The sequence below is a fragment of the Barbatula barbatula genome, assembly GCF_947034865.1.
Source record: "Barbatula barbatula genome assembly, chromosome: 5".
NCBI classification, from domain to species: Eukaryota; Metazoa; Chordata; class Actinopteri; order Cypriniformes; family Nemacheilidae; genus Barbatula; species Barbatula barbatula.
Genome location: NC_136769.1, coordinates 19,781,396 through 19,804,802, shown reverse-complemented (window position 1 = coordinate 19,804,802; position 23,407 = coordinate 19,781,396). Strand labels below are relative to the sequence as shown.

At 41.0% G+C, this 23,407-nt stretch overlaps 3 protein-coding genes across 5 annotated transcripts; all 3 read left to right on the top strand.

Annotated features, from left to right (window-relative positions):
- Positions 1-6,829: 6,829 nt before the first annotated feature.
- LOC306894121 (GTPase IMAP family member 9) lies at positions 6,830-14,068 on the top strand. Its single transcript, XM_079456397.1, has 3 exons — positions 6,830-7,065; positions 11,569-11,655; positions 11,735-14,068. The coding sequence occupies exons 2-3, from the start codon at positions 11,598-11,600 to the stop codon at positions 12,721-12,723; spliced, it is 1,047 nt and encodes a 348-aa protein (XP_079312523.1). The 5' UTR covers positions 6,830-7,065; positions 11,569-11,597; the 3' UTR covers positions 12,724-14,068.
- btr02 (bloodthirsty-related gene family, member 2) lies at positions 14,055-18,929 on the top strand. 3 transcript variants are annotated; one of them, XM_079456386.1, is made up of 7 exons: positions 14,055-14,248; positions 15,258-15,554; positions 15,657-15,740; positions 15,955-16,179; positions 16,271-16,412; positions 17,276-17,302; positions 17,406-18,929. In XM_079456386.1, the coding sequence occupies exons 1-7, from the start codon at positions 14,180-14,182 to the stop codon at positions 17,948-17,950; spliced, it is 1,389 nt and encodes a 462-aa protein (XP_079312512.1). In that variant the 5' UTR covers positions 14,055-14,179; the 3' UTR covers positions 17,951-18,929. The 3 variants fall into 3 exon arrangements, with proteins under 3 accessions (XP_079312512.1, XP_079312513.1, XP_079312514.1); XM_079456387.1 differs by having other exon boundaries at positions 15,660-15,740; positions 17,406-18,739; XM_079456388.1 differs by having other exon boundaries at positions 14,192-14,248; positions 15,319-15,554; positions 17,406-18,739.
- A 2,813-nt stretch (positions 18,930-21,742) lies between these two features.
- On the top strand, positions 21,743-22,463 carry cldnk (claudin k; the record flags this gene model as incomplete). Its single annotated transcript, XM_079456406.1, has 1 exon — positions 21,743-22,463. The coding sequence occupies exon 1, from the start codon at positions 21,813-21,815 to the stop codon at positions 22,461-22,463; it is 651 nt and encodes a 216-aa protein (XP_079312532.1). The 5' UTR covers positions 21,743-21,812.
- Between the last annotated feature and the right edge of the window lie 944 nt (positions 22,464-23,407).

Genomic DNA, 23,407 nt, shown 5'->3' with positions numbered 1-23,407 from the left:
ATTCCAGCGTCTTATGGATTTAGTGTTAGCTGATTTACAGTGGACTACTTGCCTTGTTTATTTAGATGATATTATTGTTTTTGGGAGAACATTTGGGGAACATCTACAACGGTTGGATGAGGTCCTTGGGAAATTACGTCAAGCGAACCTGAAAGTTAAACCATCTAAATGTGCATTGTTTGCCACTCAGGTCCGTTATTTGGGACACGTTATATCGGCCGAGGGAATACGAGCAGACCCAGTTAAAATTGATGCGGTTAGACAATGGCCGATACCAAAGAACCAAACTGAAGTTCGAAGTTTTGTGGGGTTGGCATCTTATTATCGCCGGTTTATTGAGGGGTTCGCTGAAATTGCGCGACCATTACATCGTCTCACAGAGAAAGGTCGGAAATTCAAATGGGATGATGAGTGCCAGCGGGCATTTTTACAGCTTAAAACAGCGCTGGTGACAACTCCAGTTCTGGCGTATCCTGACCCGCACAATTCATTCATTTTAGACACGGATGCGAGTGATGTGGGCATTGGTGCGGTGTTGTCCCAAGAGGTGGATGGCTTGGAGCGGGTTGTGGCATACGCTAGTCGAGCTTTAACGAAACCAGAACGTAGATATGCCACCACGAAAAAGGAGCTACTAAGTCTGGTAGTATTTACTAAATACTTCAAGCATTATTTACTGGGTAAAGAGTTTATATTGCGTACTGACCATAGTTCCTTAAGGTGGCTCCATAATTTTCAGGGGCTGGAAGGACAGCTGGCTAGATGGGTTGAACAATTGGCCAGTTTCCAATATAAAATTGTGCACCGCCCTGGAAAAAAACATGTTAATGCAGATGCACTTTCACGCTTGCCATCATTTGGCGACAAGTGTGAAGAGTTTTCAGATTCACCATTGGAGGTTAGTGCTTCGGTTTGCGCGGTATGTGAAACGCCTCCTTCAGGGGAGATTGAGGATGAATTGGTGGAGGCGCAGAAGAAGGATGGTGTTTTACAGATTGTGAAACAGTTATGGTTGCGGGGTGAGGAAGGGCGTACTGAGGCACAGACTAAAGTGGAAGTGAGAGGGTTTTTGCCCGTGTGGGATCAGTTGGAGTTTGAGCGAGGGCGGTTAGTGCGTAAACCGCCTCTAAATACAGATGCTGCATTAAAAATTCAGGTGGTCCTTCCGAAGGTGATGGTTCCAGAGGTTTTGAAAATGTTACATAATTCTTCTACGGGTGGCCATTTAGGGGTGCAAAAATTACAGGCGAAAGTGAAAGACCGGTTCTATTGGCCCGGGTGGTTTGAGGATGTAAAGAGGTGGTGTAGGGAATGTACGGAGTGTGCTTCTCGTAAATCTCCAGCACTGAACGTTCGTGCCCCTTTGCAGCCCTCTTTTGTTGCTCGACCTTTTGAACGTGTAGGGGTAGACATCTTGGGCCCCTTGCCTGTAACTGCAGAGAAGAATAAGTATATTCTAGTGATCGGGGATTATTTCTCGAAGTGGACAGAAGCGATTGCGCTTCCAAATCAAGAAGCCTCATCCATAGCTAAAGTTTTGGTGCAAGAGTGGGTGTGTAGATTTGGGGCCCCACGCAGCATTCACTCGGATCAAGGGCGGAACTTTGAATCAAAGCTATTTACAGAGTTGTGTGGCTTGCTACAGATGCATAAAACAAGAACTACAGCATATCATCCACAGTCGAACGGGATGGTGGAGAGGTTTAATCGTACCTTACTTTCCATGCTGTCTTTGTTTGTGGATAGTAATCAGCAGAATTGGGACATGCTTCTGCCATATGTTATGATGGCTTATCGGAGTAGTTCACATGCTACCACAGGTTTTTCACCATATAAAGTTCTGTTTGGACGAGAGATTGTTTTGCCGGTGGATGTTGTGTTGGGAGTGGGGGAGACGGAACGGTTTGAGTCTGCTAATGATTATGTGACGAAAGTAGCTGAAAGTTTGTCTACGGTAGTGGAGGCTGTGAAAGCTCATCAACTGAAAGCATCAGGGAGGCAGAAACGAATTTTTGATGTAAAAGTTTCCCATCAGTTTTACACCGTAGGGGAATTGGTCTGGGTGAAAAATAAGGCACGTAAGCGGGGGCTGTGTCCAAAGTTACAAAGACATTTTGTGGGGCCGTTCGTTGTTACTGAGCGGGTTACAGAGGTTTTGTATCGAATTGCCCCTAAAGAAAAAGGGCTGGAGCGAGTTGTGCATTTTAATCGTCTTAAGCCATATGTGGTCAATCTATTTGCAGGAAGACCGGAATTGCAGAGTGCTGAGAGGGATCGAATGCTGCTGGCTGGTTCTGCACTGCCTCCTGACCCTACACTGCTGGCTGATTCTGCACTGCCTCCTGACCCTATACTGCTGGCTGATTCTGCACTGCCTCCTGACTCTACACTGCTGGCGGATTCTGCACTGCCTCCTGACCCTATACTGCTGGCTGATTCTGCACTGCCTCCTGACCCTACGCTGTTGGCTAATTCTGCACGGCATCTTGACCCTGCGCTTCGGCCTGGTTTTGCGCTGGATGTGGCGATGCCTGCTGTTTCCACCCGGTGGCCTGCCCCTACAGGGGATATGGCTGGAGGCCTTGTTGGTGACAGTTCTAGTGGGGTTGAACCTATTGAACATGTACTCAGTGAGTTGGGGCCTGACTCTGGGATAAATCACGGATTTGCAGAAGGACTTTCTTCGCGGACCAGGAGGGTACCGGCCCGATTGTTAGACTATGATTTATCTGCCTGACTCGAGGACGAGTCCCTTTCATCTGGGGGGGGGGTAGTGTGATGAATGGGGCACCTGAGGTATGAGTGATGGACACGCCCTTTAATTTGAAAGAATGGACGTGGTTAATTAAATGAGTGGTTACAGCTGATTGGAGAGGAGAGGATCATTATTTAAGCATGGCTTGAGTTCTACTCGAGAGGATTTTTTGGGTCGAGCTCTCACCTGTGGGGAAACGTTAAAACGGCCGCTCGAGGTAACTAGTATCTCCGGCGGTGAAGACAGACAGTTAGTGGGGGGCTTCCTGTAGATAGTGAGGTGTACGACTTGGAGTTAGGAGAGCTGCTGACCAAGGTATCCGAATACTCGTGTCAGACTGTAGAGGGTGATCCTGCCGGTCGAAGGACGATACAGTAAAGTCCTTGGATATCCTCTGTGTTGAACGGAAGGCGTCTACCTGTGAACTCTTCATTGGATTAACGGATCTCTTGTGTACCCCCTGTGCCTGCCTGGTGTGCGGCTGTTCTGACTGTGGACTAACCTCGCCTGTGCCCGAGAAAAGGGGGGTAACGTGTTTTAAATGCTGAGCAATACTATTTATATTTAATAAAGAATTGTTTGTAAACTGCCATCCGAGTGTGTTGATCTCTACCTTCCTATAATTCGTGCGGTTGTTACAATAATTATTAAGTGACCCCTGTTTGTGAAAACCGTTAGTGTGAATTAACACACTAATTTACAAATTAACTGTACCCTAGACTACAATATATTTGTTGGGAATAACGGAAAAAACAGTTGATCAATACAAAAAAGCCTTCATTTGATATTCAACTAAACCACATGAATAGCATGAAAACAAAATTAGATTTACGTGACATAAAGCCACATTTTTGATAACAATGAACATTTAAATAAGTAACAATAGCTGGTCCAACTTGTAAACACAGAAAGAGAAAGTCCAGTGTGCGTGTCCCTACAGTAAACAAATTTTAAAGTGCAAACACTTGTCAGTATCGCACTCGTGCAGACTCTTATTCTGCCGGGTCAGAATTAGGCTGTACAGAATGGTGAGCGATTTGACCAATCGGGTGAGAGGGGCGTTACAACACCGCCCACATGTACGAATGCCATATTGCAGGGGTATTCAATTAAAGTTCCAAGAGGTCCAGTCTTTATAATTTCTTTTTGAAAATAAATAAATATTTAATCAATTTAGCCCAGTTGGATATACTGTATAAAACATATTATCTTTTTTCAGGCCACTTATTTTACATTTTGATATATCTATGTATATGCCCGTTCCACTCAATATAAAATGCATTGGTACACTGAAAAAAATAACTTGTAGGATTTACTTAATTTTTTTATCGCAAGTTTTTGCATTCACTTTTGTAAAGTAAATTTTACTCTTGAAACTAAGTAAAAGTTATTTTGAAATTGTGAATAAATCTAAATTCTTTTTTTTAGCTGTATATAATAAGAAGGTTGTGTAAATCTAACTTGATTATTTTAAGTAAAATCTACTCAGTTTTTTTTGTAAATTTAATTTGAAATTTTGAGTAAATCTAACTTATTTTCTTGACCTGTATGTTATAAGAAAGTTATGAAACTAAAAATTGATTTGTTTTGTTGCTGATAACAAAAATAATAATTGGACTCAACTGTATCAAAAAGTATTTAATAAATGCTTTATTTAATTAAATACCATTGCAGCATTTAGTAAAATTTACAAAAAAATTAGCAAAAACATAAAAAAAATTACAAACAAACAACATCAAGAATGTTTTCTATAGCATAATCATGTAACCAATTAAATCAATCTGAATACTGTAAGTATAAGCATCAACACTGGTGGCTATTATAACGCTTCAAAAGTTGCAAACGTTTTGATGCATCTAAAGGACGTGTTTTGCAAGGCCACCTCAGGCAAAAAGAAAATTTAAGGTTACAAATTGATTCCTGAATTCCACGTAATACAGTCTTCCAATCTTATGTGTACAACTGACAGCTCTCTATCAATCTTCAGTCCTTTTGAACTCCTCCCCGTCAATTTCCTGCAATTAGACAAAAAATATTGAGTACACCATATTGTCCTTGCATACATACACACACAATTAAACCGTAACTATAAATAAAGAGAATACATGTGAACTACTATTGACCTCTTTATTATATAGTTTAGTTTTTTTAACCCCAATCAATACTTTCCCTTAAGGCAAGAAAATTAGACTTCATATCATAGCAGGTTATTTTTGCAGTATATAAAAAGACGTATGCAAGATCATTTAATAGCTAAAGTATATTAATGATAGATAATCCGTGCAAGAATTAATACATGAGTATACATAAACATGTAAAGAGGCAGATCTGTGCAGATTACAGAACTTCAGATGTGCTAGAAGTTTCAAACTAGGCCTATGTCTCTCTGCACTTTCTATTTTAAAACGTTTACTTCCAGCATTTTAAATGGCGTGGTCAATAGCTTAGTTTTATTCACAGGGCAGCTAAAACTCTGCAAACCAACGATGTGCGTTGTGTACCAATGCACGGCAACGTAAACGTATATGTGAGGAAACATTTTGTTGCTGCGGTCGGCCAAGGACTATTTATTCCATCGGAAGGATCGCCATTAGTTATTTTACTAACTGAGAAAGCAAAGGAGTTGCAGGCACAACGCGAAGCGCGAAAAGCCCTTCAAACATGATTTATTCACCATACAACAGAGCCTCTCATAACTTATTTGCTTATTTTAATGCTCCTTAACTGATCAAATGTATTACTGGATGATCGATCAGACGCTGTGGAGGCCGTAGCCTTGTTTTAAATGCGAGCGGAAACAGTTAAGCAGCGCAGTCAAGTTCAGAAACATGTCAGAATATCCCTACACGCGGGTTATTGCGCAAGCCACACCGAATTAACATTAATCGGTTAAACGGCAACACCTAGCCTAGCACACCCAAGTACCGGTAATAAGGAGCGAGAGGACGCGGAAGATAAAATGTCACACATAAAAGTTAGCCTATCGTCAATTTTCGTATTAAAAAATACAAATGTGACGCAAAATATAACGTTACTGCTCATCACTGCTGTTGTTCATTCAGTTGTCCGAGTGAAAATAAAGAAATGCTTGTGAAAAACATTGTCGAATACTTATATGTCGAAAAAGACAACCTGTCTAGAAATACACGACAACCTAAATTAGGCTACTGAACGCTGCAAAACAGTTCTAAAATACAGTGACATGGGCCCTAACATTACCTAAACATATATGAACGAGAAATAATAATAAATATATACTATAAAACATTTAGAAGACAATTAACTTTAAACATACCTGCTTGTGTGGATGATATCCCTCATAAACGACCCCTGAAATGGCGGGAGTTACGCGCATGCGCATTGATGAATCCTTAGCCAATACTCTTCTGTAATATATCTGTCTAGAAAATATCGAACTAAATATAACAAAATAATTTGCCATTCACTCGTCTGACCAAAAATGTTAAAGTACATCGAAAAATATTTCGAAATGACACCATTTTGGTTTGTTCAGGTGCGCTGAACTCTACAACGTTTTTTTACGTTCTTATAAATACTTGAGTAATCAGTGTTAATGCAACAAACATTACATCTTAGTATTTATTTATCTTAATCAATACATGCACGACATAAACACCATTGTAGGTTTTACTCAACATTTTAAAGTTCACACATCAACTAACTTTTTTATGTAGAAATACTTTAGTTTTTTAAATAAAGTTTACTACCCCAAAAAATCATTTTTATCAGTGTAGCCTACTATATACATTTTACAAATAAAGAACCTTTACGTCCAAAGAAACTTTCTGTATTACAAAAGATTATAAAGAAATAAGAAAGAGATGATTCTTTAAAGAACCTTTGACTGAACGGCTCTTTGTGGAACCAAAAATGGTCCTTCTGTTGCATAAAAAGCTTTTAAGCATCTTTTTGTTAGGCTGACAAGTATTGAAATATCACACTTTTTTTGTTCTAAAATACAATTTGTCTAATTTGCACTTTTTTATCTCATATAATATAATAACAATTTTAACATGCCATGATTTATAGGCTACCTTTACAATGTGTAAAAATGGAGTAGTGTTTCTGTTTTCCTTGCAAATAGGGAATATACATATGAACGTGTTGCGTTTATAACATCGTGACCAGTTTAAGACCCAGAGCAGAACCGGAAATGCATGATGCTGTTTTACAACAGCTTGTACAGTTTTAGTTTCAGTTTATGGTCACATGAGTGCTTTTTTCGGGCCCTCGCTTTCTATAAACTGGGATTTAAGGGTGGAACCGGCGGAAATTGTTTCTCACATCGGGTATGTATAATATTAATATGTAAAATCAAATAAACAGAAAAAATGGATTCGAGTGTCACAGATAAAAACGCACGTCCAGCAAATCGAAAGTAAACTCGCTCACAGCCTGGACGCGTTTGGTTTCGGGCAGCTTGAGACATTTTAAATTTGTCGCTGTGAATCACTAAAAGTGTCTTAAATGAGTTTCTTCAAGTGTTAAGAAGCAGCCCTGACCACACTACATCTGCAATACACAGTTTGCTCATCACGTCAGAAGTCAAATATAGACATCAAGTAGACGTCTTTAAGATGCTTTATAACATGGGCCGCGGAACACATCTGAACAAGGGGGGGCCATCATTTCAAGTCACGCGGAGGGGGTGGGGGCGCGCATCGAAATAATATTACTGATATATTAAATAACGTTGCGGAGCACTTTATTTTATTCCGACACCACACAGTAACATCTACAGTACACACAGTGGCGGTTCTACACTGAATTGCACCCCGGGCGAGAACATCTTTGAGCGCCCCCCCCTCGAAAAAACTAAATTATGTCAACACCAGCTAAGTAGTGTCTTACATTCAATTATTAATCTGCTATGTCATGTTTTATGACAATTATGACAGGTTAAGATGTATTGGTTAATGTAAAGTTGTCAACAAAGACCTCAAACAAACAATATTTGCATTAAAAATTGTCATAATTGAGCGAATGACACTTAATGACAGTTGCCATAAACATGCATAAAACCTTCATATTCATGACATGTGTGATGTAGCAAATAAATAGCGAAGGTTATGTTCCTCTTAGAAACTAGCTACAGAATGGAAAATTCTGTTTGCTCATTACGGGACCTTACGTTAACCCAACTGATGGAAATAAATAATAATAACTGAACTTGTAACAGTTTTGTTGCAAAGCACAATATTATGGTGAAATTAGATCTCGTGTTTGTTGACTTAAAACCAAATTTGTTGTATAAGTTCTACCTGCCCTGCGCGGGCCTCGAACCGACGTCTGTCCGAATGAGAGTCGGGCGCTCTAACGACTAGGCTAAACACTGCAGTGTCTTTTCACACAACATGGCAACATGGATACAGTAATCATAACATAGAGAGAACATTATAGTTGCCTACCTTTATCTTTTCAGCATACAGGGGCGCCAATTTGCCAATTCCCCACACATTGAATGAATGATAGATAATAGATAACCGATTTGCGGCGGCCCAGAGTTTCTTTTACTGCTCGTGCCGGTGCCGCCCCCCACGTGACATTAAAAAATGCCGCCCCGGGCGACTGCCCGGTTCGCCCGTGCCTAAAACCGCCACTGAGTACACACATGATGAACAGTACACACATGATGAACAGTACACTCATGACTATATGGACTATTCCCAAGCTTCGCCGCGGGGCCGCCATCCCCGCCGCTCTGAGCGGCGTGCATCTAAGAGGAAGGGTTCATCATCGCTCCCACCGGCACAATCTCCACCTCATTCACCGGCGTCATCATACGCCTCTGCGCTCCCCAAGATACCCGCATGCAGCAAGTGGACGATCCAGAGCCTTCGTATGGTCCTTGCCAAAGCGGACGTCCCATTCAGCAGGCGGATGTCGAAACTAGAGCTCTACACCCTCTACGTGTCGTCCCAGGTCGATGTCCACTCGATGATGTTGGCACGATCGGCTGCCAATAACAAGCTCGGCTCGGGGTCTTCCTCGATCAAATGGCCTCCCTCACTCGAGCCGACGGGACCCCGCCATTAGATTCGCCTTGCCCGCCCCGGGCTCTTGGCTCCCCAGTGCGAGGCTGCCTCCGCTGGGGACACAAGCGCTGGTCTCCGGACCGCAATTCTTCGCTGCCACCGCTAGCACAAGCATGTCTCCATTAGACGCACAAGCTTCCGCCATTAGATTCGCTTTTCCCCCCCTGGGAACAACAAGTGCTCTGTGGCAGCAGGCACCACCAGTAATGAAGCCAGTATCGCAGCAGCGACCACCCCTGCAGGGGCCCGAGCTTCCAACAAGTGCTCTGTAGCAGCAGGCACCACCAGCAATGAAGCCAGTATCGCAGCAGCGACCGCCCCCGCAGGGGCCCGAGCTTCCAACAAGTGCTCTGTAGCAGCAGGCACCACCAGTAATGAAGCCAGTATCGCAGCAGCGATCGCCCCCGCAGGGGCCCGAGCTTCCAACAAGTGCTCTGTAGCAGAAGACACTACTAGCCATGAAGCCAGTATCGCAGCAGCGACCACCCCCGCAGGGGCCCGAGCTTCCAACAAGTGCTTTGTAGCAGCAGACACTACTAGCCATGAAGCTAGTATCGCAGCAGCGACCGCCCCCGCAGGGGCCTGAGCTTCCAACTAGTGCTCTGTAGCAGCAGACACTACTAGCAATGAAGTCAGTATCGCAGCAGCGATAGCCCTAACGGGCCTTCATCCTTTCGTTTTTACTTAATTTCAGTTTGCACCTCCGTAACGCACAGCATGACATTTTTGGGGGGTGTATGCGTACTTCGGCGGTTGTCCAGCTCTATTTTGCATTTGGGGGGGGTGTTCTGGGCTCGAGCCGGTTCCGAGCCCGGAGCACTTGCTCTGAGCAGGGTAGAGTGCTCCGGGTTCGGATAGATCCGGCGAGCTCGGAGCCCACTCCCTGCACAACACGCCAAATACGCATAACCTTCATTCCCATGCTTTACCATCTATCCCAACAAGGAGCTGTTTATCGGCGAGGGCAAACTCGTGAAATTATGTTTTATTAACAAAGTTCGGGAGGAACCTAAGCATATAAATCAGCCCGATGTTCCATCAGCAGCAATCACCTATCAGCTGAGCACGCAATCTCTACTTAATTATCTAGGCTGGTTCACCATCAGCAATCACTGTATGTACCCTATCAGCTCCAGCAAGCTCTATCATAAATAGACAAACAATCTTACCTGATGCATTTTGCCAGATAAGCATCCCTCCTCCACCCCAGCTCCTCTCATTTTCTCTAAGTCCCGCAGGACCCTCGGGGGGGGGGGGGGGGGGGGGGTGTTCTGGGCTTGAGCCGGTTCCGAGCCCGGAGCACTTGCTCTGAGCAGGGTAGAGTGCTCCGGGTTCGGATAGATCCGGCGAGCTCGGAGCCCACTCCCTGCACAACACGCCAAATACGCATAACCTTCATTCCCATGCTTTACCATCTATCCCAACAAGGAGCTGTTTATCGGCGAGGGCGAACTCGTGAAAGACTTTACAAAGCTCTGCAGCGGAGATTTTGTCATCCTGAGGTAATGTTGCCTCTCGAAAATAAGAGCTAAGGGAAGACTTACCAGCAGCTCATCGGTTAGCTTTATGTTTTTCAGTGCTGGCATGTCGGTCAATGGCCCTTTCCCTTTACTACTAACGTCCGCTTCACAGAGACATAGTGTGCAAAATCCAAGGAAAGCATCTCTACTGCTTTTTCATATGACTTCTTGGTCTTTTGTCCATTCCGGATTAAATGATGTCTGACGTTTAGGTATGTTGTTAACATTATGATGTGACGTAGCCAGCACGTGGACTCCACCTCAATTCGTGAAGGCTTGTTTACGTTTTTAACCAATGATATATCAGATATTTATTTGACACCTCTTTCAGCCAATCATTTGTTTGACCGGAGATCTTATGGCGTCAGACGCTATGCTGCTGCGTCCCAATAAAGGTTTTAGAGCGCGTTTTTTAAGGCAGATTCAGCGCAACTCCGAAAAGGAGGACAAATGAGTGTCTGGCTTGAGGCTGCGCCGGACGCCGGACAGGGGGCTAAAAAGCCGGACGTATGGGCACCCTACTGGTAATGCGCCAGTGGTTAAACAGGTGCCCGCCGTTAGCTCGCGACGACGCTCACACATGACAGACCTAGTAACTACGTCAACGTAACGTCGTAGTTGATAAACAATGAACACTAATTTCAAATAAAAAAGCAGCAGTCAGTAGGAGTTTTTTTACCGGCAGCAGTTGGTGAGAGTGAGTGAAGCTGTGTGGTGACTAGTATTGTTTGGCTCGTAAAAACACAGATACAACTTAGGCTTTTATTCATATAAGATAGTTTGTCAGAGTACAAAAGTTGCCCGGGCCGTGGCCCCCCCAGTTCCGCGGTCTATGCTTTATAATGTATGTAAAACTGCTCTTTCTAAGATGTCGAGCAGCTTTTTTGACACAGCAGATGTTTTCTAGATCTTTAGCAGACGTATTACAGACGTACCTGTGCTCGCTGTGAGCCTTAAGTCATAAGTGTTGCTATGGATGAAATAATTAAATATTACTGAATGTTAAGAAGTGCATATATTTTCCCAGTAGCATACTGTATATGTTTGGAACCGTATGCATATTTTCTGCGTCAAATATTAATATGACCTTGTACATATGATAAAACAGAACACAGAACTTTGTCAATGGTTGTCATTTTTGCGGAAAATAATAATGGCAAAAATTTCGAGCTATTTATATACACTGCATATATATGCACACTGTAGCATTAACATTCACATCTGTCTATTCCTATAGGGTAACATAATCTAAACCCCAACACTAAGATGGCAACAAGTGAAACGAAAATGAGAAGAAGACTGAGCTTAGAAGTCCGACCTAACAGTGAGTTGACTGAGAAATCAGGACATTTGACAAATTATAGCTATAAAGATAAACAATTTTAAATGATTTCACTTTACAGTGAGCAGCGATGACACATCCCTGAGAATGCTGGTGTTTGGCAGCTCAAGTCATCTTCAGATCTCACTGACACATTCTGTGTTGGGGCCTGGGATCTTCACCAGAGATAATTTCAACATTTTAGTTACCAAGAAAAGTTCAGGGGTAGTGCAGGAGAAAAACATAACCCTCGTCAACACACCAAATCTTAAGGAGAACGGGTTTCCTGACAAGATTCTTCATAAAGAGCTCAGGAAGGCTGTATGTTTCTCCTGCCCAGGTCCTCATGCTGTTCTCTTCATTTTGGATCCCTTTCATGTGACCCCTGATGTCCTCGACATCCTGAAGCCTGTGATACACTACTTTGGTGAAAGCATCTTGAAGCACACGTTGATTGTTTTATATCACGAAAAAGAATTGAGAATTTGCTTAGAGGATGAGGTTAAGAAGAACAAGACCTTTAGGGAGCTTGCTGAGAAATGTGGTCAGAACTATATATTCTTTAATGAAGAAAAGAACAGGACTGAGGCAAGTCAAACACAAGCATTGTTTGCCAAGGTAGATGGGATGGTTTTGAAGCACGGAATGTATTCAAGCCTGGAATATAAAGAGGCTGAAAAGAGAATAAAGACAGAGGAACGGTTTCTCAGGAAGTCAGGGGAAAAGAAGATTAGACATAAATTGAAGGAGTTGGAGAATGAACATTCAGGAGAGGCGCTTGCCAGAGAAAAAACGAAATATGAAGAAATAGTCGGTTTGGAGTGCAGAAAAATGGCAGAGCTGATCGTTGCAGACAAATTTGGCTTTACGGTCAGAATTGTTGACTATGCAGCGGCAATAGGAAAGGGAGCATTTCTTGGTGCACTTCTAGGTTTTGCAGTCGGATTTGATGGAATGGTGATAGGAGCCGCTATTGGTGCTGGGATTGGGGGGATACTTGGAGGTGCCATAAATGCAGGATGGAGCTTCACGGCTAATTCCTTTTCGGACGTCCGCAAAAGGACTGTTTAGCATGGCTATCATTTCAGTTAAAAGCATTAACTGCAACGCCCTAGCCCTTTTTTATATAAAGTTAAGGATTCATTTGTACAGAAGTATATTGTTTTTAGCACAGAGCACAGTATTGGACATTTGCCTGTAAGCACGAGCAAAAAAGACAAACCAGTTGTAATCTTCAAGACATCCGCTTCAAGTCCAATACAAATAATCTTTTGGGACATTTGTTAAAAGTGAATGCAAGCCGAACACAACACAGTGAACGAGTCACGGAAGAGGACCGCTTACCACTGCTTAACACAAACACTGTGTTACATTTCTGTGCTTTCTGACTTGAATTGAGAACGGTAAGAATTGTTTTACAATTATATAAGTGCCATTGATAAGCAGGTCTTTGTTTTTTTAATAAGTACGGAATTTCACTGCTAAACACAGAGAATAAAATAGCATAGTAAGGCACATGAAACAAGATAGCATTTAATAAAGCATTTGATCGAGATTTAATGTAATGGGATTTGTTGTTTTATGCTACAAGTATAATGGCTTACACTTAATAGTTAGAATGTGATTGTCATGATCCCTGTCTGTGTTTCCCTGATTATTGTGGACTTTTAGTTTGTATGCCGTAGTTCCTGTTTCCTGTGTAGTTTTTTGTAGTTCTTTTGTTCGTTGGTTTTGTGTTATGATCTGTTTCAGCTGTGTCTTGATATCCCTCTTGTTACACAAGGGCTGTGTACTTAAGCCCTTGTGTTTCCTTTGTCTTGTGTCTGTCGTTGTTAGAGGTTTGGTTTTGTGTCGCTTGCTTGCAGTTGTTTTTTTGTGTGTTTTGGCTCTTACTTTGTTCATAGCCATGAAAATCTTCATCGCATGTGGAGCTGCTTCTCTGCCTAGTTAAAATGATAGATATTTTACTACGACTAATGCTCCAGTGTGAGGTGTCAAAATGACCTAAGGTATAAAACATTAATGAAGGATACAGTGAAATATCCTGTATTTTTTAAGGGTTTATAAGTACACCGGAGTCAGTGGTCATAGAAAAGTTGTAAAGAGTGTCTTTAGGCAGTTTTCTGGAATTAAATGTAAAGAAAGACTCCTTATTACATATTAACATGTATTCTTTTAGCTAATACTTTATCTAAAGGGACATAAAAAAGCTAAAAAGCTAAAAAAGTGATTAATGCTTAAGAAGATAAGATGGTACATGCTGTAATTCAAAGTTCAGTGATTATGCAATACCAAATGCATTCAACATGTACATATAAATGCCAAATAAATAACTTTATAATACATTTGTAATTGTTATACAATTTTACGAGAAGGTTAAGTTTATTTTTTCAAAATAAAACTGTATATCAAGACGAATTATTCGACTGTGAGTAAATATAGTTATGTAACGTCATTTAAACAAGTGTATATTACTGAGGCAGACATTGTCTGGCCCCTCCCCTTGTTGAAAACACCATTGTACTTCATGATTCAGTTCACTTTTAAGAAGATCACTGTAAGAGACACAGACGACTGCCAAAACGCACAACCGCAGGTAAGATTCAACAATCAAACCTATCGTTTAACTTTAACTGGTACCTTACAAGTCATACGGTGCTAATATTTTAATTCAGCTTTAAAGTGAGTGATACGAGTTTTAATGATGAAGTGTTATTTGAATCTCTAATACAGATATGTCTTGTAGTAAAGCTTATCGTGTTGAATAGAAGCTATCTAGCAAAGTTGACGCCAAAAGAAAAGCTGTTTTAGAAAGAGGTTTTGGTAGAAACTCCCGAAACCGACTAGATAAATATTTAGATTGGCCTATTGACGAAATGGGATTTCTGGTTTAACCGGTTCTTCCCCATACCACATGTTAAAAGGAACCCTGTGAAGAATTCTCATGCCACAGAATGCAAAGTAACAAAGATTCTTTACATACATTTGTAAATATTTGCATAACCTCAATAAAGTAAACCCAACAGTAGATTTTTAAATTGTGAAGAAAGCTTTTTTTACCCTAAAACGTTTTGTTTACTCAGAATGATGCACACAGAGAAGAATTTCCCATTTTCTTATCTTCTTTGCTAATGTGTCAGCTATCCACATTAGACTTTGAACACTTTTGCAACAGATATTTTGGTGTTTTCTTGGTTTTCATTTCTGTGGTGTTTTGCTGTGTAGCCCCACACAGAGATCAAATGTATTGGAACAAACTCTTAACCACCCTTTCTGTATAGGTGGTTAAGACCTAAATAAGACTGGCTGTGACTGTGGACTCATGCTGATTTTTTGGTTTTGGTGAACTGCAAGATGTGTGGAATCTAGCCATTCTACCAAAGGGCATTACATTTGGTTCTTGCCAAAGACATAAATATCAAGCGTATACAGCAAAATGTTTTATAACTTGATGCTATACACCACGTCACGCCTGGTTAAAATGCGACAGATCCTAAATTACAAGTCATTAAAATGCCTTTGTGTAATGACAAGAAATTAGTATGTGCACCTTTGAAACCCGCAAAAATGAGGATACACTTGGTTTCATGAGCTATGTGTTTTAGGAAATGGAGTCGACCATCAGCCTCCTCTCTGAGAAACACTTTCTATGTTCTCTGTGTGAAGAAATCTTCAGCAACCCCGTCACTACGCCCTGTGGACATAGCTTTTGTCAAATGTGTCTGCGTGTGTACTGGAGTCGCAGTGGCTCGGGTGAGTGTCCGCTCTGCAGGAGGAACTTCAGCTCCAGACCCCATCTCAGCATAAACCGCATATTGGCGGACGTGACCGAAAACTACAGGAAAACACGTCTGGCTGCTAAATCAAAGTTCTTTAGTATGGATGAACTGCAAGATGAACCCGTGAGTACTTTTGCAGTGAAAAGAAATGTGTAAGACAACATTCCTCAAATTTGGCAGCAGCTTTAACAAGCTTTGTGTTTTCCACTTACACACTGCTTACAGAAGAATGCAGGAGAGGTGGAACAGATGATCCAGGAGAGACTTCAAAAAGTTGAGAAACTTCGGGATTCTATAAAGCTCTTAAAGGTACTCTTGAAATCCCTTTATGATTGAGATCAATTTAAACTCAATTGCAAACTACTCATGGGTCATTTTGTACTTTCCGGAACATTATTCTCTTGTATAATCAGACATTCTGTCTAACCATGTTGTCTTTTGTGTTTAATGATAGAATGACACATGTGAACGATTGGATGAATGGACGTACTGTACCTTTAAGTTGTGATCTTCCTCCACACAGAACTCTTGTCTCAGGGAGGTTCAGGAGAATCAGAGGGTGTTTTCGTCTTTGTTAAGCACCCTAGAGAAGAGCCATAAACTGGTGGTGGCTGCAGTCGAGCAGAAACAAAGAGAGGCAGAGAAGAGGGTTGACAGACTTGTGAAAGAGCTGGAGAGAGAAATCCAAGAGCTGAAGAATGAACACACCAACTCGGAGCTATTAAATGACAAAGAGCGTCTTAAAAAGGTTTCAAATTCTTCTCTACGAGAATATTTCTTTTATACAGATTTATTAAAAACTAAACATGGCAGAGTAATGTTTTTATTTTCATCTGTAGAGTTTCAGTCAGATACCCAGAGCAATGAGAGACTGGTCTAAAGTCACAATGGAGACCGATCCTTGTGTTGGATACACCAGACAAGCAGTGGTTGACTTCATGGATACAGTCATGCTGGAATCTAAAAGACTCTCTAAAGCTGGTTTGTACAATTGGTTAAAATATGAAAAACTTTAGGGTAAAGCTTGGGTTCTCCCTCAGCTGTGACAATATAAGCCAACCCAGAAGTTATATGGTTCTGACAAAAAAGGCCTTTGGATTTAACCCAGTCTCACTAAAGTTTGTCACAACATTTAGAATCTATTGATTCGTGGTCTTTGTGTCAGTCAGTCGTGTCACCTCAACCTATTTTCGTGTCTACTTTCAATATATGAAGAGTTTGGTTCCAAAAAGCAAAATCACAGGGGCAATGTCAAATCATAATAAAACTTACAAATTAATGAGACCATACAATTGATACGAATGAGCCACCGCGTAAAATAGGTACGAATTTTGTGACTGTGTCACAAATTCTCTTGAGACTGTGTTGGATTTATGAAGGTTTATGAAATGACGCATTTTGTATTGTTTCACGTTTTGTGTAAGATAAATAACTACTCTGTGGATGAATCTCCATCTACATGTTATTTAAACTTTTTTTAAGAAATTGTATTGTAAAACAAAATCCCATTTAGCAACATGCTCGCAACCAACTACAAAGAAGTAATACTGGGAACAATACTGTGAACATATTTTGAGGTAATGTTAACCACAGACCTTAAAAAAACACATTAAAACAACTTTTGAACAATTGAATTGAAGGCGCTAATATGCTAACTTGCGTTCAGGTTTTGGCCTGCAAACAACATTGTAACTGCAGCACTCTAGCACAGCCCTCACTGCCTTATTGTTTTTATAAAGTATTGTATTTTTACTACATTATAAGAGTATATTACATTTGTATTAAAACCGTTCCTTTTATAGGAAATACACAAAGTAGGCTTATATTATTTTCATGTTTTTCAGAACTAAAGAAACTCCAGAGATACACAGGTATGTTTTGTTACAGAGCTGTTTTTATTGACTGTTTTCATATAGTTGGTTCTGATAGTAAGGGTTGTCTATCGTTGTGGTAATCCTGATCCTCTTCTTTCAGTGGATGTCACTCTGAATCCCCGGACAGCTCATGCGTACCTCTTTATCTCTGAGGACAGAAAAGAGGTTAAACACGCAAGCAAACAGCAAGAGGTTTCAGAGAACCCCAAGAGGTTTGACCGGGTGGCTAATGTAATGGCCAAGGAAGCCTTGAGCAATGGAAGACACCTGTGGGAGGTAGAGGTCGGAGACAAGACTGAATGGGATCTGGGCATAGCCAAACAATCGGTCAACAGAAAAGGAAAATTCACTGTATGTCCGTCCAATGGATTCTGGACACTAAGTTTAAAGAATGGGACTCAGTATGTTGCAAACACATTCCCTTCTATGTCCTTGAGCCTTACCCAGAAGCCCAGAAGAGTGTCCGTTTACCTGGCCTATGAGGAGGGCCAGGTATCTTTCTTCTGTTCGGATACGGGGACTCACATCTATACATTTAGAGACGCTTTCACAGATAAGCTCCACCCCATCTTTAGCCCGGGACGACCTCATGGAGCCAAAAACTCTGCTCCACTTATCCTCTGCACCAACTGTTGTAGCATCTGATCCAATTCGCCATTCTTTCAGGACAAAATCCAAGCTAAATGAACTTTATTTAAGTTATTTTATTTATCATCTCTCGTTATTACTAGTATTTAACCATTATTTCTCTATCATTAGTATATACTGTATATGTCATATCTTAAAGGGTTACAAACGCATAGTGAGTCAAAATGTTACTACTCCCTAAGTAGCAAATATTTATAATTTATAATATTTTGATTCAATTTTTATACGAATCAACTTTTCTGAACCAAGAAAAGAAGTTTCCAGATGAGTGTGTAGCGACAATGAGTCTTGGAGAAAGATCAACTCAAATGGATTGAATATTCATGGATTTATAATTTATAATTTGCTTGTCGTTCATAACAAATCTCAATTTTCCCGATAAGGAAAAATGTTTAATTAAGTACAAGTAACCTCTATAGAATTGCTTTAAGTTGTCTGACTACTTCGTTTGTCCTGCAAACTATAGTTATAGACTTCCCACTCAATTCTCAATAAGGGATTACTGCTTTACAAACGTCTAAGTAGCCTTAATTTTCTGATCAGGACAAATTAATACTTCCTAGGTTCGTACAGTTTATATGACTGAAATAGTAATATAATAAAGCTTAGGTAACGTTAAGATCTCATTTTCATTGACTTCGAGTATGTGGTGCAAATAACAGATTCAATTCAAATGTACTTTTTGGGATTTTAATAAACACAACTATAGGGTATAACACTACGATTTCACACAGAGTAAATATGCATAGACATATATGTATAGTAAAACGAAACAAATAAGGTACCAAACAAAATAATCAAGAATAGTAAAAGGAAAGAGAGAAAAAGAGAGAGTAACAACGTTTCACTCCGTTCTTTACAAGAGACCTTAAATAGTTTAAATTATCCCCAAAAGGGAGCAATTAGACGACCTTTAAATGCAGTTTGATTGTAAAAGAAGATACTTGCTTTGTTCTGCTTCGTATGTGTGTGTATCTGAGTTCAAATGTTCCGCGGCGTTCAGTAGTCCTTTCCGGGGCCTGTGGGGTGTGGCTCTAGGCTGCGTACAGCAAGGTCGCGGTTGCTAAGCGATAAGTAGACGGGAGTCCGTTCTTGCTCGCGGCGATACAGAACTTCTAGTCCAACTTAGATGACCAAATAAAGGAAGGTATAAACGAAACAAAAGTTACAGAAAAGCAAACGAAAGCTTCTTGAAAAAGTGTCTGGCCGTAGAGGTCTTCTGGAGATGTTCTTGGAAGTTAGAGCTGTTTTCTCTTTTGGCGGATGCCACGATTGACCTTCGGCATCTATTTTTATAGATAAGATCGGATGCCACCTCTCTTTTACGATGGCCCAATCAGATAAGAGAGATCGAGGCGGGAAGAATTCTCTTTGTTTTGCGGGGTCCATCCTCTTGGCTAATTTAATGAGGGTAGCGAAAAGATGCATTTATCCTCAGAAAGCTGGAAATATTGAAATAATGCATCTTTTGGTAATTTTTAAACAAGATTCGGTCCAGTCGAGTTTTTCTGATTAGAGAGAGACCAAGAATCATGATTCGGAGCATCAGGGATGCACAGATACCAGATTTTCACAGTTACTAACATCCAGAGCTAAATCTAAACATATCGTAAACATCATAATTATTTAATACATTCGCCTACACCGTACATCATGAAATATATATATATTTGGAGGACTATAGAGGTAGATCTGTTCATGAAGTCCTTATATGGTCGAAAGAAGATTCTCGTGGATTCTTTGGTGTGTCCGTAAATGCAGTCCACGTGTGTTTGGAGACAATGTGTGTGCGCAGTGCAGAGATCTTCTGGCTTGGGCCATTTGAGGGGGCAATAACAGTCACGCGGAGATCGGCTATCTCCTGAGGGCAATAAACTGACTGGTCAACAGTTCTGCTGCAGACATTGTGGCGTCTTTAGAATAAACTTATGTTGGTGTTAGTGTTACAAGTGCTTTCCCTTAAATCATTTTTTCAGGTCTTTCAGGTCAGAAGTTTGATTTCTAAGCAGTGCACGTAATTCAGTTTTTTATTGGAAAGACACTCTGTCACATGACAGAGACATGAATTTAATAATCAAACATATGTGTACTCGCTCTGTGAACTTCTGTGAATGTGAAATAAATTGAAGAAAGAAACGATGGAGTTCAAGGCACAAGAAGGCGAAGGATGAAAAAGAGGCACTAGACTCATGGGCTGGGCTGGAGATCGAGGAGCGCGAGGGCAAGAGAACAGCGAGCCATTGTGTTTGGTACACCAGGCACTGAGAGACACACTGAGTAACATTAACGCATTCACGCACTGACACGATCGAGCACATAAGCGCATGCTTCTGCCCACCGCTGCACAGAGCAGAGCTGACAGCCCACCGTCCAGCCCTTCTGAATCATACAGCTCAAGCGACGCCCGCCATAACTGGTCTGTATCTGCAGGTTTCACCTCCGTCACAGGCTTGAGGCCATATAGAGTGAAACACTGTGACTGGTTTGAAGGTACCTGGAAAGGTGAAGTATTAGCGGATCATTGACTGAGGAGGAACTTCAGAAACGTCCGTCAGGTAACAAACATTTTGTAATTTATCAATGGAAGTCAATTGTATGTCAAAACTTCATGTGGTACAAAAAGAATTCTGACCGATTTGTTATAAAAAGTGATAAATGTATGTGTGTGTGTGTATGTGTATGAAGGTTGTAATGGGCTTATCATTGAAGGCAAACACTTATGAAACAATGTTGCAGCAGTAGATACAAACAGACCCAAGCCTGCTTGGCCCACTCTGGGTTTCAAAGAAAGCGTCTTGTGTTTCAAATCTACTCATGTTTTTCTGAGATACTCAGCTCACCCCAGCAGGCAAAGCTATGTGAGGGTTGAATTTTGGAGTGGGACTAATCTTACAGTTTTTTATTTTACTAACTTCATAAGAAGATGATGCAAACTTTACTTTAAGGAAGGAGAAGATGGCAATCCACCTAGTATTCACATTGTATCTCAAAAACAAGGGTCACAATTGAAATAATGTATACATATATAAGATTTTATTGAATTACATTTACATTTAGTCACTTAGCAGACGCTTTTTTCCGATGCGACTTACAAAGAGTTCAGGGAGCAATAAGCGATATGTCATACAAGAGCAATAGTAGCCTACATTAGGTGCTAATACAAAGTTACTAGTTTCAACAAAAGCTTTAACAAATATACACTCTAAGTGTATCTCCAAGTACACATTTCTACAACAATGTACATGACATCCAGTATGCAACTCTCTTTCTGTAATTCTTATGGTATACCACAGATCCTGTTAGTAAAGCTTAAAGGGACAGTTCACCCAAAAAATGATTTACTCATTGTAATTTACTCATGTCATTTCAAACCTGTATGACTTTCTTTCTGGTGCAGAACACAAAAGAAGATATTTTGAAGAACGTTGGTAACCACACAACATCAAACCCCATTGACGTCCATTGTATGGACACAAACCACAGAGACATGTTCCACAGACGACGGGTCATATACAGGTTTTAAATGACATTAGGGCGAATACGTGATGACAAAACTTTTTGGCATGAACTACAATATGTCTTTAAATGAATGAATCCAGAATATTCCTTTAGGATCCCAAATACTTTTAAAATGTAAAGAAGCATCCATAACTTAAGACGGTTTTACTGACATGCTTTCATTTTTTCTGTCCTGCAGGTTAACATCACATTTTGTCTTCCTGCTCTTTGGTTTTGGTGGGATCCAGCTAGGAAAAAAATCTTTCTGATACTTAGCTGGTTTCTACTTACAGAGAGGTTTCTACCGTCACTTCTTCTTGGACACTTTGTAGTGATCACTTTTAAAAAAGAAAGATTCACCATGGCAACAACCGGCATGCAATTGCTAGGTTTGGTCCTGTCCATCATCGGCTGGGTGGGCGGGTTCCTTGTGTGCACCTTGCCCATGTGGAGGGTCACCGCCTTCATTGGAAACAACATTGTGACGGCTCAGATCACGTGGGAGGGTTTGTGGATGAATTGTATCTGGCAGAGCACGGGGGAAATACAATGTAAGGTGTACGACAGCTTACTGGCTCTCCCCAGTGACATGAAAGCCGCCCGGGGTTTCACTGTCCTGGCTTTGCTCCTCTGCACCCTTGCACTTGCTCTCGGTGTCCTGGGTATCAAGTGCACGCAGTGCGTGGGGCACCAAAGTGCCAAGGCACGCTTGGCCCGAGTGTCGGGCATTCTCTTCGCCATCGCAGGGTTCCTGATCCTCATACCTGTCTGCTGGACCGCCCATTCCATCATCAGGGATTTCTATGACCCGTACGTGGCGGCCCCTCACAAACGTGAGCTCGGGCCTGCTCTCTACCTGGGATGGGGAGGTTCGGCTCTGCTGTTGATCGGTGGATCGCTGCTCTACGCCGGGTCAAATCCTCCCGGGATTCCCTCCTCTCCTACGTTTAGCAGCGGCGAGAGCAGTCCGCGCCGAGGTGGAGGACCAGCCCAGGTCAAGGGTTACGTTTAATGAGCAACACGGCAGTCCCCGAAAGTCTTCTCTGCCAGTGTTTCCCATTGTGATACATTCAAGATAATGTTATGGTGCATCTGCGTCATTGATGAATTACCGTAATTACAGGTTTTCAGGAATTTTATGTAAATGGCACCTTTGTGCCAAAATGGTTTTGATCCCAACAACTACAGATAGTTACAGATTTCATACACATAGTTCTGTATGATGTACAATTTTATTATAGCCACTGTTACCTGGTGTGCTCTGTACATTCTTATGAATTTTACTGGAACATATGAATTAACTATTAAAGTGTTTAAATATATCGCTGTCATCAAAACAAAACTGCACATGAATCTTTTTTGGCATTACAAGCGTTGCCATGAAAACAGGGATGTGAGCAGCTCTAAAGAGTCATCTCATGACTAAAGTAATTTCAGGATGTAAATCCAGCATTAATCTATTTTATATCATTCAAAATATTTATCTTTATGTAATGGAGGTAGGAAATAGAAATGTTTTCTTTCCACCTCTAATGTCCACTTAAAAGTCTTGTCTTTATCTGTAATTGTCCAATATGTTATTGAATAATAAAACCAAAATAATACAAACTTTAAAGACCTTTCGAGTCTCTGTCTTTACCAATGTCATTTTTAATATGACTAATGATGACTGACGTTAAGCATTTTTAGTCAAGGTGTTTTTTTGTTAAAATGTATGCATTGAAAGTCTCTTTGGGCAATAAAATACATAAAAGTGTACAGACATACAGATCACAAGTGCCGTGTAAATTCTTTGGAGGATCTATTGACAGAAATGCAATATAATGTTCAGAACTATGTATTCAGAAGTGTATAAAGACCTTATATAATGAAGCGTTATGTTTTTATTACCTTTGAATGAGCAATTTCTATCTACATACACCGCAGGTCCCCTAACATGAAATTCGCCCATTTCTA